We start from the raw sequence: 17894 nt of genomic DNA, 5'->3' as shown, positions 1-17894 counted from the left end.
AGGCCATCTTACTATGCTCCCTATCCCTTGCAATTCCATCACACTTTCCTCGGTTTGCCAGACAACATCTACATTGTGTGACAGTTCTATAAAGCCATAAGTTTGTGAAGTTAGCACATGACCCCCTCACACATCCTTATGTTAGATGGGGCAGAGGTATAGTAAGTATGGGTATGGAGTAACAGGACTTTTCATCCAATCCTTAAAAAAAAAAAAAGATAATCAGTTCCAAAAAGGTCCATCCCACCTTCCTGACCCCATATCTTGTCCTACAGGAATAGCTTATAGCAATATGTAAGACTACTGCACAAAGAGAAACAAACTTGTGCACACCTTATTGGACCATGTGGACAAGCCCTTACTCCTCTCTTAATGAAATCAAAGCTGCAAAAGGAAGAAATTTAAATCCTCCATTAATAAACTCAAGAAAAATCAAACTGCATTAATGAGATAAAGTTTAATGCATCAGGATGAAGTAAAATACTTAGTTCTTTAGAAGAAATACAATCTAAAAGATTTGTTCATTTGGGTATGTTGATCTAGGTACAGATTTTAAGAATATAGCTCACCATGTACTGGAGACTCGCTAATTGCTCCAAGAACTACCTTATTTCTACCTTAGAGCAGAAAAGTAAAATAGTTTTCTGATACTCTACAGTTATCCTTTCCAGTCCTCTTTCATCACTGCTTTTCCAGTGGGTGAGTTCAAGAAAACAAGCTTCTCCTTTCCTTCCACTACAGACTTCAAGGCTCAAAAACAAAAAACTGGGAAATTTCAGAGAAGTTGAAGTGGGGGAAGAGAGAAAAGCAGATTGTGTCTGGGTTTTCCTCCTAAGGCCCAGTATGGAACAAATGAAAAAGGGGGTGATGGGCAGTGTTCCCTGTAACAGGGATTCCCAGATGTTCTCCCATCATCCTCAGCTGCAGTGGCCTTTGGCTGAGGCTTATGCAAGTTGTAGTAAACAACATCTGGGAATCCCTGTTATAGGGAACACTGGTGGTGGGGTCTTTATGTTGGAGAGGTACCTTTGAATGCTATAGAACAGGGATTCTCAACGTTGGGTCCCCAGATGTTATTGGACTTCAAATCCCATAATCCCCAGCCTCAGTGGCCTTTGTTGGGGATTATGGGAATTGAAGTCCAATAACATCTGGGGAACCAACGTTGAGAATCCCTAATATAGAATACATAAGACAAGAATATACGAACAGCCCTGCTGAATCAGGCCCAAGGCCCATCTAGTCCAGCATCCTGTTTCCCACAGTCACCCACCAGATGCCTCTGAGAAGCCGACAAGTAAGAGAGGAGGGTGTCCCCTCTCTCCTGCTGTTGCTCCCCTGCAACTGGTATTTAGAAGTATCTTGCCTCCGGGGCTGGAAATGGACTGCATCCATCAGGCTAGAAGCCACTGATATGCCTGTCCTCCATGAATTTGTCTAAGCCTCTTGTAAAGCCATCCACACTAGTGGCCATCAGTACATTCTGTGGCAAGAATTCCATAGATTGATTATGCACTTTGTGAAAGAGTACTTCCGTTGTTGGTCCTAAATTTCTTGACAATCAGTTTCATGGGATACCCCTGGTTCTAGTGTTACGAGGGAGAAAATTTTCTCTGTCCACTCTCTCTACTCCATGCATACACCTCTACTATGTCTCCCCATAGTTCTCTCTTTTCCTCACTAAAAAGCCCCAGATGCTGTAGCCTTGCCTCATAAGAAAAGTGTTCCTGATCATCTTGGTTGCCCTCTTCTGCAACTTTTCCAGTTCTACCATGCCCTTCTTAAGTGATCAAAATTGTATGCAATACTCCAAATGTGGCCGCACCATAGATCTGTATAATGGCATTATAATATTAGCATTTTTACTTTCAATCATCTTCCTAATGATCCTTAGCACAGAATTTGTTTTGTTGTTTGTTCATTGTGCAGCTGCCATGTACTGAGTCGACACGTTCAATGAGCTGTCCACCACAACCCCAAGATCTCTCTCCTGGTCAGTCATCGACAGCTCAGACCCCATCAGCGTATATGTGAAGTTGGAGGGGTTTTTGTCCCTATATGCATCACTTTATACTTGCTTACACTGAATAGCATTTGCCATTTTGTCACCCACTCACGCAGTTTGGAGAGATCCTTTTGGAGCTCCTCACAACCTGTTTTGTGTCATCTGCAAATGCGGCTACTCTGCTCCTTACCCCAACTTCTAGATCATTTATGAATAAGTTAAAGAGCATTGGTCCTAGTACAGATCCCTAGGGAACCCACTTCTTACTTCTCTTCATTGTGAAAACTACCCATTTATTCCTACCCTCTGTTTCCAGTCTTTCAACCAGATACCAATCCACACATGAACCTGTCCCCTTATCCCATGACTGCTAAGTTTACTCAAGAGCCTTTGGTGGGAACTCTGTCAAAAGTTTTTTGGAAGACAAAATATATTGTGTCACCAGATTACCTTCATCTACATGCCTGCTGACACTCTCAAAATACTCCAAAAGGTTAGCGAGGCACGATTTGCCCTTGCAGAAGCCAGGCTGGTTCTCCTTCAGCAAGACCTGTTCTTCTATATGGTTAACAATTTTGTTGAGGAAGCTTTCCATCAATTTACCCGGCACAGATGTTAAGCTAGCCAGCCTGTAGTTTCCCAGATCCACCTGGATCCCTTTTTCACTTGAAGGGATTTAATCCAGGAATGCAATCTGCCAAGTATATTGTTCCTGCACATAGGCCTGATACCATGATATAACACAAGCTCTCATTCCTCTTGCTCTTCCCTGTTCAGAGTTCTCCATCTTCTGTATCATGTGAAACAAAGCTGCCCATGATTGGGAATACACTTATAATATTAAGTCCCTAGCATGCAAAATAATGTAACATCTTTCACAATGTGTGTGATCTTTGTCATTTTATGTACACTAAGACCTAAACAAGGAGTTGATAAAACAGGAAGACTTACACAAATTGGAAGTCTTAAATCTTTAGGACACCAAATCTCTAAATCCTAAATACTATTTAAATACTAAATTCTAAATCTTTAGGATACAGACTGTGGTTAAAAAACCAGAGCCCTTCGAATATAAACAAGAAAATATATTTTCCATTTAAGATATAGTATACCTATTCAGCATTATTTGTGATATCCATCACATTTATTTTTAAAAAGTTAAGTGACATTTTTTCATCTTTAGAAAAAAGGTCAAAAAAAACACTAGCGTATAAATCACCACCAAAGCAACAAGAACAAAACTAAACACAAAAGAAACAGCAGGGCTCAAAATCAGCTATTGCTCTTCTCCCTCAAAAAGTAGACGGTATTTTTATTAGAAGCCTTGCAGCAGAAGGAGACACCACCTGCTTCCCAGACAGCCCCCAGGGTGAGAGACTGGTGTTGGCTGTCTGTTGCAAGCAACATCCCTTTATAGGCCCAGAGATGGCGACTCTGGTCAGATGGTATGCAGGGACTGCTGAGTCACTCCCGGGCCCCGATGCTGCACAGACTCCTCGCAGAGCAGTCACAGCCAGAGGCCACAGTCCCACAGGTCAAACGGGCTCGCAGGTGGCTGCCTGCGGGAGACCACCTGCGAGCCCATTTGACCTGTGGGACTGTGGCCTCTGGCTGTGACTGCTCTGCGAGGAGTCTGTGCAGCATCGGGGCCCGGGAGTGACTCAGCAGTCCCTGCATACCATCTGACCAGAGTCGCCATCTCTGGGCCTATAAAGGGATGTTGCTTGCAGCAGCAGGCTTGCCACCACTGGCGGGATGACACCAAAGGGGGTCACCCCTTTGGTGGAGCCACTTTGAGGGACAGCAAGAGCCAGGCTTCCTGGCCCAATAATTCACATGTAGGTGGGTATTTAAAAGTGTGGCTTCTGTTTTAATTAGTCCTGGTTGATTCTGTTTTAATTAGTTCAGTTTTAATCAGTCCTGTTTTACAATGTGTCTGGGTTTATCTGGAGATGAGGAGACAGGGGGGCATATCCACTGATCATGAGGCAGCAATTCCGGTGATGGTGGGGAACAGAAGTAGTAACGTTGGCAGGTCAGCGGGCCATTACAGGGGAAGGGGAATTGGAAATCCAATAGCTGTCTCCCCTTCGAGCTGTCCTGCCAGCTCTTTGACCTTGGAGAGCAGTGCCAACCAACCTTGGAACCTCAGCTTGCTCCTTTGTAATGCCAGGTTGGTCCAGAACAAATCAGAAACCATCCATGATCTGATTCTGGATAAAGGCACCAATCTGGTATGTATTACAGAGACCTGGTTGGGGGAGGCTGGTGGCCCGGTCTGGTCCCAGCTTCTCCCTCCAGGGTACTTTGTTGAGGAGCGGGTGAGGCACTGTGGGTGGGGAGGTGGAGTGTCTGTTGTCTATAAGAATAACATCCCTTATAAGGATCCCTGTTGAACTGTCAAACCACATTGAATGTGTGTACCAGGGGACCAGGGATAAATTGGGACTTCTGTTGGTGTACCCATCACCCCGCTACTCAATAGAGTCCCTAACTGAGCATACCAACTTGGTTTCGGGCTTAGTGTTGGAGGGGGACTTCAATCTGTCTGGAGCGGCTAAAGCGTTCATAGTGGCTATGACAACTATGGACTTATTCCAAGTGGTCTCGAGACCGACACACACTGCTGGTCACATGCTTGATTTGGTCCTTCACTCTGATCAGGGTGGTATTCCATGGGTGGGGACTCCTATGATTTCCCCACTGTCATGGACGGACCACCATCTGGTTAAGGTTGGACTTGCAATCACTTCCCACCTTCGCTGGGGTGAGGAACCTAATAGGATGGTCTGCCCGAGAAGGTTATTGGATCGAATAGGATTTCAAGAAGCCTTGAAGGCAGTGTTCCCTCTAAGGCATGAACATGTGCGCGCAGTCACACATTTTTTGATGCCTGCCTCAGTTAATTTTAGATCCTGCTCAGGTTGAATTGGGAAGACCCCACCCTGAATGCATGTGTGCGCACACTGCCTTGATACTGACACCCAGAACAAATCTAATTCCACGCAGCGATGAAAAAAATTAGAGAAAACACTGCTTGGAGGGATTTAGTGTTGGCTCTGCTGGTGATCCTGTTGATGCCCTGGTAAAGAACTAGAATAGCAAACTCACCGGAGTAGTAGACATGATCGCTCCTAAGCATCCTCTCTGAGCAGCTTCAAAATTGGCCCCTTGGTATACAGAAGAACTACGGGGGCTGAAGCAGCAAGGTAGATGACTGGAGCGCAAAATAGATTGAAAAATAGAGCGCATTTGAAGATCTATGCTCAGGCAATATGTGCAGCAAAGAAGCGATTCTTTTCTGCCCGCATTGCATCCGCAAATTCACATCTGGCTGAGTTGTTCAGGGTTGTGAGAGGGCTAGTATGTGCCCCTCATCCCTTGAATCAGAATCTTGAACCATCGACTACCCACTGTGACATGTTTAATGAATTCTTTGTAGGGGAAAATATCTTGTATTTGGGCTGACTTGGATTAAGACCCCACAATTACTTTAGTGTCTGAGTGGAGGTGTCCAGCAACTCCTCTTGTGTGGTTAGGTTGGATCAGTTCCAGTTTGTGACCTCTGAGGATGTGGACAAGCTTATTGGAATGGTGCAGCCTACCATCTGTCCTCTTAACCCTTGCCCAACATGGATTAGACTTTCTGGCAGGGAGGTTGTTGTACAAGGCCTGTTAGAGATTATAAATGCTTTTCTGAGGGAAGGCAGGATGCCTCTTTGTCTTAAGGAGGCAATTATTAGACCACTTCTGAAGAAGCCTACCTTGGTTCCCTCAGAGTTGAGCAACTACAGGCCTGTCTCCAACTTCCCATGGCTGGGCAAGGTAATTGAGAGGGTGGTGGCCTCCCAGCTCCAGACAGTCCTGGAGGAAACTGATTTTCTACACCCATTTCAGACAGGCTTTCGGGTGGGCTATGGGGTGGAGACTGCCTTGGTTGGCCTGATGGATGATCTCCAATTGGCAATTGATAGAGGAAGTGTGACCGTCCTTTTGGATCTCTTGGTGGCTTTCGATACTATTGACCACAGTATCCTTTTGGAGGGATGTGGGAGTGGGAGGCACTGCTTTGCAGTGGTTCCACTCCTACCTCTTGGGCAGATTCCAGATGGTGTCCCTTGGAGATCGTTGTTCTTCAAAATCTGAACTTTTGTATGGTATCCCTCAGGGCTCCGTATTGTCTCCAATGTTGTTTAACGTCTACATGAAACTGCTGGGAGAGATCATCAGGAGATTTGGTGCAGGGTGCTATTCATATGCTGACGACACCGAAATCTATTTTTCCATGTCAACATCATCGGGAGAGGGCATAACCTCCCTAAATGCCTGCCTGGAGGCAGTAACGGGCTGGATGAGAGGTAACAAACAGACTGAATCCAGATAAGATGGAGGTATTCATTGTGTGGGGTCATAACTCGGGAGATAAACTTGATCTGCCTGTTCTGGATGGGGTCACACTTCCCCAGAAGGAACAGGTACGTAGTCTGGGAGTGCTTCTGGATCCAAGTCTCTCCCTGGTGTCCCATGTTGAGGCAGTGGCCTGAAGTGCTTTCTATCACCTTTGGCTGATACGCCAGCTGCGTCCATTTCTTAAGATAAACGACCTCAGAACAGTGGTACATATGTTGGTAACCTCCAAACTGGACTACTGCAATGTGTTCTATCTGAGGCTGCCCTTGTATGTAGTCCAGAAACTACAGTTGGTCCAGAATGCGACAGCCAGATTGGTCTCTGGGTCATCTGTTACTCCCGCATTGAAAGAGCTACACTAGCTGCCAATATGTTTCTGGGCAAAATACAAGGTGCTGGTTATCTTCTTCTATATATTTAATTCTCCTAAACATACCCGTCGCTAATCCCATGTGTGGCAGCTCTCACGAGAGCAGCTGCCTAGAGGATAGTGATGGGGACGAGAGACAATGGCAGCGGCGGTGGACCAGCCTGGCGGTGGGCCAGCCGCCCATCGGCCGGAGGAGGCAGTGGCGGCGGACTGGCCTAGCCCTGGCCCGGCCGCCCATCGGCCAGAGGAGGCGGCAGCAGCGGACCAGCCTGGGCCTGGAGGTTATAGGATCCAACAGGATTCCAAGAAGCCTTGGAAGGGTTCAGGGTTGGTTCTGCTAGTGATTCTGTCAATGCTCTGGTGCGAACATGGAATAATCAATTCATTAGTAGACTCAATTGCTCCTAAGCGTCCTCTCCGACTTGCTTTAAAGACAGCCCCATGGTATTTGGATGAACTACAGGAACTGAAGCAGCAAGGTAGACAACTAGAGCGCAAGTGGAGGAAGACTCGACGCGATTCTGTTCAGGCACAACACAAAGCACATTTGAAGATGCTCTGGCAGTGTGGGTGGCAAAGAAGAGGTTCTTTTCTGCCTGCATTGCTTCTGCAAGTTCACATCCAGCTGAGCTGACTAGAGTTGTGAGGGGGCTAGTATGTACCCCCTCCCACTTGAATTTAAACTTGGAACCATCAGTTATTCTCTGTGACATTTGTAATGACGTTTTTGCAGATAAAATCTCTCAGATTCGGGCAGAGCTGGATTCCACAGCTATTGCAGAGTCTACCATGGAGGTGTTCAGCAACAACTCTTATGGGATTAGATTGGATCATTTTCAGTTTGTGACTCCTGAGGAACAGTGTTCCCTCTAACTGGGATTCCCAGATGTTGTTGACAACTCTTACCAGAATCCCCAAGCTGCAATGGCTTTTGCTTGAGGAATCTGGGAGTTGTAGTCAACAACATCTGGGAATCCCTGTTAGATGGAACACTGCTGAGGAAGTGGACAAACTGCTTCCTCGTCATAAGGAGACTATTATTAGACCACTTTTGAAGAAACCCGCATTGGATCCCTCCGAGTTAGCTAATTACATATCTGTTCCCAATCTTCCATGGTTGAGCAAGGTGACTGAGCAGGTGGTGGCCTCTCAGGTCCAGGCAGTTTTGAATGATGCAGATTATCTAGACCCATTTCAAACTGGCTTCCATGTGGGCTATGGGGTTAAGACTGCCATGGTGGGCCTGATGGATTATCTCCAACTGGTTATCCAACTGATCCTTTTGGATCTCTCTGCGGCTTTTGATACCGCTGCCCATGGAATGTTCTGGACCACCTGAGTGAGGTGGAATTGAGTGGCACTGTTATACAGTTCCGTTCCTACCTCTCTGGCAGATTCCAGATGGTGTCACTTGGAGACTGCTGTTCTACAAAGAGAGAACTAAAGTGTGGAGTTCCACAAAGCTCCATATTATCTCCAATGCTTTTTAACATCTACATGAAACCGCTAGGAGAAATCAAGAGGTTTGGTGCTGGGTGTTATCAATATGCTGATGACACCCAGGTCAATTTCTCCATGTCAACCTAATCAGGAAATGGCATATATTCTATAAAAGCCTGCTTGGAGGCAGTAATGGGCTGGATGAGGGATAAACTGAATCCAAGTAAGACAGAGGTACTGACTGTGAATAAGCCACCTAATGGCACAGCAGGGAAATAACTTGCCTAGAGAATAAGAAGCTGCTGGTTCGAATCCCTGCTGGTATGTTTCCCAGACTATGGGAAACGCCTATATCGGGCAGCAGCAATATAGGAAGATGCTGAAAGGCATCATCTCATACTGCGCAGGAGATGGCAATGGTAAACCCCTCCTGTATTCTACCAAAGAACACAACATGGCTCTGTGGTCGCCAAGAGTTGACAATGACTTGATGGTGCAATTTTACTTTACTGACAGTGGGGGGTCAGTACCCGAGATATGGTTTAGATCTGCCTCTTCTGGACAGTGTTACACCCCCCCCCCCAAAAAAAAAGATCTGGTACGTAGCTTGGGAGTGCTCCTGGATCCAAAGCTCTCCCTGGTTTCTCAGGTTGAGGCAGTGGCCAGGAGCACTTCGATAGGAAGCCCATACGGGCTTCCACCGTTTCAGTCAAATCCATGGGGGGGGGGGGGAGAGGAATAGGGAAGTAGGACAAATGGAAGTCAGAAGGAAAAGAAGATAAAGCTAACACCTGAGAGATAGATTCAAAGTTTAGTGAATGAGGGGATGAGTGGGGGAAAGGGGGAAATTATCTGGAGCTCTCTCTCCTAGTTGTTATCCTGAGGCAGACAGGAAAGGAACTGGGGGTTTGGGGCACCTCCTACTCCAAACAGGAAACATTTGGCTGAGATAGCTTCCTGTCTGTTTTCCTGAGGCATGCAGGGAATACCCACTATTCTAGGATGGGCTCCGATTTCGGTGGGAAATGACCTTAAAACAGTAGTACATATGCTGGTAACCTCCAGGCTTGACTACTGTAATGCACTCTACATGGGGCTGCCTTTGTACGTAATCCAGAAACTACAATTGGTACAGAATGTGGCAGTCAGATTGGTCTCTGGGACAACTAGAAGGGACCATATAACACCCGTTTTAAGGGAACCGCACTGGCTTCCGATATGTTTCCAGGTGAAATACAAAGTGCTGGTTATTACCTATAAAGCCCTTAACGGCTTGGGTCCAGGGTATTTCAGAGAGTGCCTCATTTGTCATTAACGCTGCCGCCTGTTACAATCATTTGGTGGCAACCCAGGACCGGGCTTTCTCTGTGGCTGCCCCGGGGCTTTGGAATATGCTCCCTACTGAAATAAGAGCATCTCCTTCTCTGTTTGTTTTCAGGAAGACCCTCAAGACTTACCTGTTCTCACAGGCTTTTAATTAGAATTTTAATTCTTTCATGCTACTGTTTTAATTGTTTTGTGTATTTTAGTCTGTGCTGATTTTTATATATTGGTTTGAATTTTGTACACCGCCTAGAGATGTACATATCAAAAGGTATAGAAATATGATAAAGTATGGACTAGTTGTTTTTGAATACTTTGCAACAGGGTGGATTTGATTTAAATCAAACTGATTTAAATCACGATTTAAATCACGATTTAAATCACGATTTAAATCACGATTTAAATCACGATTTAAATCACTAGCAGGGTGGATAAAAATAAAAAAATCCGATTTAAATAAAAAAAAATCCGATTTAAATCAAAAAAAAAATCCGATTTAAATCAAAAAAATCCAATTTTTTTGATTTAAATCGGATTTTTGATTTAAATCAGATTTTTGATTTAAATCGGATTTTTTTTATTTTTATCCACCCTGCTAGTGATTTAAATCGTGATTTAAATCGTGATTTAAATCAGTTTGATTTAAATCAAATCCACCCTGCTTTGCAAAGGCAGCTCCATACAAAGTTTATTACAATCTAGAAGTCACTAGGACATCAATGTCAGTGGCCTGATTTCTTCCCACGAGAGGACACACCCAGTCTAAGCTAGTAAAAAGCATGCTACCACCTTAGCATAAAGGAGCAAGGCCAAATCTAGGAGTATTCCCAAGTTATAAACCTGATCTTTAAGAATTGAGTGCATAACAAGTTGAACACCTCCTCAAGAATATCCAATCCACCAATATCTAGTCTAGATTAAACTTCAGTTTCCACCCCTCATCCATTCCACCACTGATCCCAGACATTTGTTCTGAATGTCAGCCACCATACCTGGACCAGATCTGGATATCATGATCATACCGATGATATTTCACCACAAATATCCCAATAATCTCACCCAGTGCTTTCATGTAGACATTAAACAGCACGGAAGACAAGATAAAACCTTATGATACCCCATAAACCAGCAGCCCCAGAGTAGAACAGTCATCTCCTACCATTGCCTTCTGAGATCTACCTACTAGAAAAGGCCTGGAACCACTGCAGAACTGTGCCCCCATCCTAACAATATTATCCAGAGGATACCATGGTCAATGGCATGAAAAATCACTGAATGTTCCAAAGCATCACTGTCCCCCATTCATCTCCTGAAACAGGACATCTACCAGGCTAAGGCATTGGGCTGGAAACCAATATAAATCTAGATAAACCAATATAAATCTAGATAAACAATGTTATCAAGGAACGTCTCCAGCTTGGAAATAAGCGGGTTTCATTGGAGACTGGCCAACCATTAGGCAAATCAATTGGTGTTAAGGAGGCTCCCTCCCTCCGTGTTTTTAAAAGACAATAAGACATCTTTTTAGAGAGGCTTTTAAATATTCTGTCTGCTGCTTATATCTGGTAGGTTTTTTAGTTTTTTTACTTCTTATTTCTTAGGTTCTTAGCTTTTTACTGATAACTTTTAATTTGGAACTTTTAAAACTTATAATTTTAAGTGTGGCTTTAGCTTGGTTAAAACCTGTTTAATTTTGTTTTTACTTTATATTATATCTATTTTATTAATGTTGTGAGCCATCCCAAGCAGTAGTGTACTCGAGGAGCAGGCTATAAGTATTTAAAATAAATAATAAGGAGGGTTCCTTCTAGAAATGATCTCACCACACTTCTCCTTCAAAGCAGCGCAGACCACCTTCTCTCCTAATGAGGAATTCACTTCCCATAACCTATAGGTTAATTTCCTCTTAGCAATTTAAATTAAGACTTTAGTTTTCAAAGTACAACTAACATGACTATGATGAGTAAGTACCCTATATCCACATCCTCAGACTGCAAAACCTAAAGGTTATCCAAGAATATGCAACACAAGATCACTGGAACAATCAGAAAACTATCTGTGACCAAACTGGCATCCAAGCAGTGAACGCAAGTTATTTTATCCAAAAGGTGCCTTGCAAACAAGTCACAGTAGACTAAAGGTTTATTCTGCTTCCTCCCCAGGGCAATAAGCCACATCACTCAGAACAGCTGTGCCAAATGCCATGTTGACAAAAAAGTATGCTTCCTTCACTGCATTCATCACCACAGAGTATGCCTTTAAATGGGATCCAGTCCACACTTAGATTCATTTGGAAAACTTCCCCACTTGAGTTCCAGCTTCCTAATAGACTACAGAGCCAACGAAAGTTTAACAACATGTACTGATGACAAGACCACATTATTAAACAGAGTCTTATGTTATTAAAGTGATCTCATTGTACAACTTTACTCCAAATCCTTAATACTATGATTTGCTTATTATGTTGATGTTCATTTTCTGAGCAGGATCTCTAGAAACATGCTGTTTCTTCTTCAGATGATAATGCTAACTCTAAACACTTTTTCTAAATCCAAGCAACATAAACTTCCTTTTCATTCACCACATTGTTGATGGTTTCCATGTTCAACTTTTAGCCATTTTTTTCTATTTATCAACTGGCAACAGTTATGCTTAAGTACTTTGGAGTGCATCAGCACCATCTAACATAGGGTATATTTATAATGGTTGAAATAAAAACTAAATGTATAGTTTATTTCATGAGTATACTAAATAATACTATTTTAGGTGCTGAGATATACATAATCATGTCATGTTCATAAAGCATTAGGGAAATCTTAGGTGTTATAAATTATTAGACTATTGTCCAATACATGCAGCTGCCCTTAAAGAGAATTCATAAATTTCAGCTTCTTCAAAAGACTGCTGCTAGACTGTTAACTGGATCTTGTTTTTGGAGTATGTCACTCCATGTTTATACTCCACGCCAAGCTACTGGGGTGTTTCTGGGAACAATTTAAAGTGCTAGCCCTTACGTTTAAAGCCCTAAATGGTCTGGGACCATGTTATCTAAAAGATTACCTACAGCACCCTTATTGTTCTGCCTATCTCCTGTGTTCAGCTGAGGAGGCTTTGTTAAGAGTCCTGCCACCAAATACAGCTGCTGACAACAAGTGTGTCTTCTTGCTACTCATGTCCAAGCTATGGAACTACTTGCCTATGGAAATGTATCTTGCCATCTCCTTGGCTGCCATTTGCTGCCTGTTTTTCTATAAACAGGCTTTGGAGCAGGTTTTAATTTTGAGCCAAGATTTTTTTCCTCTCTCTTAGCAATAGCAATAGCACTTACATTTATATACCACTTTATAGCCGGAGCTCTCTAAGCGGTTTACAATGATTTTAGCATATTGCCCCCAACATTCTGGGTACTCATTTTACCGACCTCGGAAGGATGGAAGGCTGAGTCAACCTTGAGCCCCTGGTCAGGATCTAACTTGTAACCTTCTGGTTACAGGGCGGCAGTTTTACCACTGCGCCACCAGGGGCACTGCGCCACCAGGGGCAGCATTTAGAAATTTCTTGAAGCTGACAGATTTTCCTGGTTGCTGTTGATCCTGCTGGTATTCATTGATTTATTGTACTTTATATTGCTTTGAATCCATGTTAAGACACCCTGAACTCTTCTTTGAAACATAAAGGCAGAATAAAACATTCACTAAATACAGTAAATAAAGTTTCAGGAGCGCCCCCCCTCTTCTTCTTCCATAGCATCAAACTGGCAGCATGTTATCCACTAGCTACTTGAAAAAACAAAGTATTGCCCCCTTCAAGTTGATGCATAAGTATTTAGTCATTTAACAGTTTGTCCCCATATTTTAGCCTCTTCTCCATACTCTTACACTTCCCTTTGCCTACGTGCCATCCAAGGAAGGCTCCTCCATTATGGGCTTTGCCCACCCCAACAATGGAAAAAAATTCAATTAAGGAATATTTAACTTTGTATTACTGCATTAACCGGAGGGATTCCTTCCCGCGCCACACCTCATCACTATGCTGTCTCTCTTTCAGTCTCCTGCAGGGAGGAGGAAAGAGATTAAAGCCCTAAACCATCTGAGATCAGGTTATCTAAAGGACCACCTACACCCATACAGTTCTGCCTACCCAGTCATTCCATTAACCAATCAAGTTGCTGTTCTCACTGCTGTCCTCAGACAGGAACAAAGAATGGTATGGGATATTTGCAGAAAATAACACCACAATGAGACTGCCTTCTACAGGCAATTTCACACTTCCACAAGTTCTATTATTTCTTAGCCCCTGGCCCAGACATTTCATCAAAAGACTGTAAGGATCACAACCATGGGTGAAGCTTCTAGGCCAAGGGCTATAAGCGAACAGAATTTGTGGAAGTGTGCTGGCACCTGCCTCCCAGTGTGTGAATTCGCTCCTTCCACTCTCTACAAACAACTTCATGTAATTATGGTAAAAAGTTAAACTCTTGCACAACCTTTTGTTTCTGGATCTTTTTCTCCACCATTTCTGGGACAGACATCTTTGGATGCCTTCTGTGTTTGAGGGATCTGGATTTAGTATTAAACCTTTAACTATAATTACATGAATAGTTTCTGGAGAGTGGAAGTGAGATGTTGTAGTTAAATACACTAGTATTTTTTTGCAGGAGGAAGGGGCAATATCTGACTTTGTATTGTCTCCTTATTTCCAAGCTGCTGAGCCTAGAGGACTGTTCGGAAGTTGCCTGTGTACACATGAAGACTTGCTCATATGTCCATAGCTAGAGAAGAACAGCATGGATCAGAGGTTCTGTTACTTCCAAGCTCTTCACTCAAATCCCTTAATATAGCTATTATAGTTACCTGGTGGTGAAAGAAAGGCACTCTTGCTCATCCTCAATTTCTGTCTCAGCCATAGCATGCAAACCAGGTTCTGGTTAGTGAGCCCAGATTCAAATTAATGCTTTTAGCTTAAAATGTTGTTACTAGAGGGAGAATTTGATAATTGCTGGGGCGGGGGTGTGTGTTCATTTCCAAAGTAGAGTTCTCAGACCAAACTTACCTAGGATTAAGTCCTGTTTAAGTTAATGGGACTTACTTTAGAATAGTCATGGATAGGATAATGCTTATCTGGCCCAGCATGCCTTCAACTGATAATACTTTGAGTCCTTTGTACAACTGAATATTGTATTGTTTTGACATGTTATTGTGTTATTTATTGATCTCATATAAACAGCTTTAGAGAGCTGCCCTGGCAAAATGCTATATGGAAATTTTAAATTTTAAAAGCACAGTTCTTAATCAATCTGCAATAAAATTTCTAATGTCATATTAAGAATGAAGGAGACAGGGTTAATATTATGCCCTCTCCCAGAAACATCTATTTCCCCCTTTTTAACTGCATACACTCAAAGGCAAAAGCCATGTGTAACTCACAAGTTCACATACCTCACTGTGATAAATGTATTATTTTACTGTCCTTATACTTATTTCTTTTTTGGCTGTTCTTCACACAAGTGCTCTTATTTATTTATTATTTATTTATTCAATTTTTATACCGCCCTTCCGAGCTGACTCAGGGCGGTTTACAATTAAAAAACAGAAATCATTAAAAACAATTAAAACAGAAATACAAATATAAATACCAATTTAAAAACATCTTAAAACACAATTAAACTATCAAAACAATTAAAACCCTGAAAACCAGTTTAACATTAAAACAATTAAAACTAATTAAAAACCCTGAAAGGCCAGACCAAATAGATGGGTTTTAAGAGCTCTCTTGAAGGTCAGTAAAGAATTAAGATTACAAATTTCTGCTGAGAGTGCATTCCACAGCCCAGGAGCAGCTACAGAGAAGGCCCGCCTCTGAGTTGCCACCAAACGAACCAGTGGTAACTGGAGACGGACCTCCCCAGATGACCTTAACGTGCAGTGGGGATCATGTAAAAGAAGGCGCTCTCTAAGATATCTCAGACCCAAGCCATTCAGGTTAATGAACAGTTAACGGTAGATGGTTAATGATTGTATTAGCTGTAGACGTTTACCACTTAAATACCATTTTGCTGAGGTGGTTTAAAAATAGTTTAAAGGAGTATATTATTCTGCTCATTCAACAAAATATAGGGATGCTATTCTGTATATTTGTATATATGATCCCCAAGGAGGGGGCACCCGGTTTGATTGTGAGGGGATGCATTCTGCATATGTTCAGAGGCACCTGAACTGTCTGAAAAGTCTCAGATAATGACAACACAGCTGGTAATTTGACAGATATGATCTCCAAAGTGGAGTGGAGATAGCCCTCCATCCAATGATTAATCAAAGTTACTTGCCCAAAAGCATGCACAGACACACACAAAAATGCAGATATGGAAGCAGCATGAGTTGTGTACATCAATCTAGGACACATAGCACAGATACATCCAATTCCAAGACTCAATAGCCACCACTGCACCATATCCACCTCAGCATCAGATCCATATTCAAAAAATTGCTATTCAGAACATCTACCTTGACTACTTCTAAGAAATCTCAGCTTGTTTATAGAGTCAAATTTTTTGTATGTCAAAAAATAAAAGTCTTAACTGAAATCAACTTGTTCACATATTATGCTTCACTTCAAAAGTAGTAATCATTTGATCTATACTATGCCTTACCTAACTCTAACCTGAAATACTCACATCTTACAAAGTCATTGGTTCCTCGTCAGTAAACAGTTAATAACCCTTAACCGCCATAAGGAAAGTACTCCAGACAGGAATAATCCATAGCACAAACATAACATATGGCCACTCCAAAGAAACACAATGAAACTCATGAAGAGTTAATATCGGTTATCTTTGACAACAGAGTGTGAACAGACCACTAGGAACTGTGCGACTTAGCTTAACATGTATTTAATGTTAATAAATGCACCAAATCTTCCTGATGGCTACGCTTTTGACTCGAACCACCATCAACTCTTTGTAAGCCAGGGCCTTTGCTCCCTTTGCAGCAAAGGAGTGTGGCAGATTTGGCAAAGTAATTAAGTGTCTTTGGTCTCCCGAACTGGATAAGCAACTCGGTCGAGAGGCCATATTAAAGACACAGATAGGGCGCGCGCGCACCTTAAAATAATTGCAAGAACTCCATTACGAACAGCGCTTCTTAATGAAGCGGGCAGAGGCTGACAGCATGGGGAACGCAGGCAGCCAGACGCAGGAGCAAAAGTCGTCAGAGAGCGTCCGCCTGCAGCCAGTCCATAGAGGTCAACATGACAGCGCTCAGGACTCCCCTCGCTACTCGTCCTCCGTCCTCCTCCACCCACCCTCACTTCCCACGAGCACATATGGGGGAGAAGGAGAAGGCGAGTCCTCAGAAGGCAGAGAGCGAGCAGGGGAGGGGGGCGGGCTGGCTGTCACGTGTAGTGGCCCACGAGACTTGAGCCGAGAAAGACGCCACCTGAAATTCCTCCGTCGAGGAATGGAGAGAAAAGGGGGCAGAGCGAGGAGGAGTGAACGGGAAGGAAAGCCGGACTCAGCATGAGGAAGAAGCAGGAAGAAGCTGCCTAGAAGAGGAGCCGCCGCCGCCGCCGTCATCGCCACTGCCTCTCTACCTACCCCCACCCCCTTAGCCGGGGGAGCAAGGGTGTCCTCCTCCGTCCGTCAGCCAGCCCACCCCCTAAACCAAGCCCAGTGCTGCAGCGGCTACCTGTCCTCGCTCTTGTTCTTCTGCTTCTTGCCCATGGCTGCGCTCGTCGCAACCGTCTCTCAGCCGCCTCACACTCGCTCGCCTTGCGCAGGGCCCGGCCAGCCACAGCCACATCCACACGCGCCTGGGCACATATGTTGAGAGGCCAATAAGGTGGCGCTGAACAGCAGGCACTCGACGCGCGCAGGCGCTTCACCTCTCCCACGCGGCGTGCGGCAGGCATAGACTCCGAGCGCGTGGGAAAGAGCAGGCCTCCGCTGTGCAAAACATCAGACTGGCTGATACTGTTGTTGTGTCGCCGCCTCTGGCCGGAGGGAGAACAGCAGCGGCAGAAACACGGCTCGCGGTTGGATATCGTGGAGGTAGTCTGGTGCCACATGATACAGGCTACAGCAAGCTTGTGGAAGCTCAGCTGTCTCCCCATCTGCTTAGAGCCGGCCGGGAACCTACAAACGTGGCTTTGAGTTCCACGATGCGTTATAACTGTAGCAAATTATAAGTATATGCATAACCTCTCAACAGCTAGGTGACCTGGATGAGGATAATTTATATTAACTGGAGAGTTATATAACTGGAGAGTTATATTAACTTCCTCCGTCTGCAGATCTCTTTTTATTTGACACTTAACCAAAACGCAATAGAACGCCTGAAAAAGGAAAAGACT

At 43.8% G+C, this 17894-nt stretch overlaps 1 protein-coding gene across 2 annotated transcripts in view; it reads right to left on the bottom strand.

Moving 5' to 3' along the window:
* EIF5B (eukaryotic translation initiation factor 5B) overlaps positions 1-17442 on the bottom strand; it is a 78450-nt gene extending 61008 nt beyond the window's left edge. For both annotated transcript variants that reach the window (XM_053306214.1, XM_053306215.1), the window contains exon 1: positions 17231-17442. In XM_053306214.1, the coding sequence (XP_053162189.1) occupies positions 17231-17265 (35 nt within the window). In that variant the 5' untranslated portion in view covers positions 17266-17442. The remainder of the gene's footprint in view (positions 1-17230) is intronic.
* Positions 17443-17894: the final 452 nt, after the last annotated feature.

Source organism: Hemicordylus capensis, chromosome 3 (genome assembly GCF_027244095.1).
Source record: "Hemicordylus capensis ecotype Gifberg chromosome 3, rHemCap1.1.pri, whole genome shotgun sequence".
Taxonomy (NCBI): Eukaryota; Metazoa; Chordata; class Lepidosauria; order Squamata; family Cordylidae; genus Hemicordylus; species Hemicordylus capensis.
The sequence above is the reverse complement of the archived record's forward strand: the minus strand, read 5'-3'. Positions and strand labels throughout refer to the sequence as shown.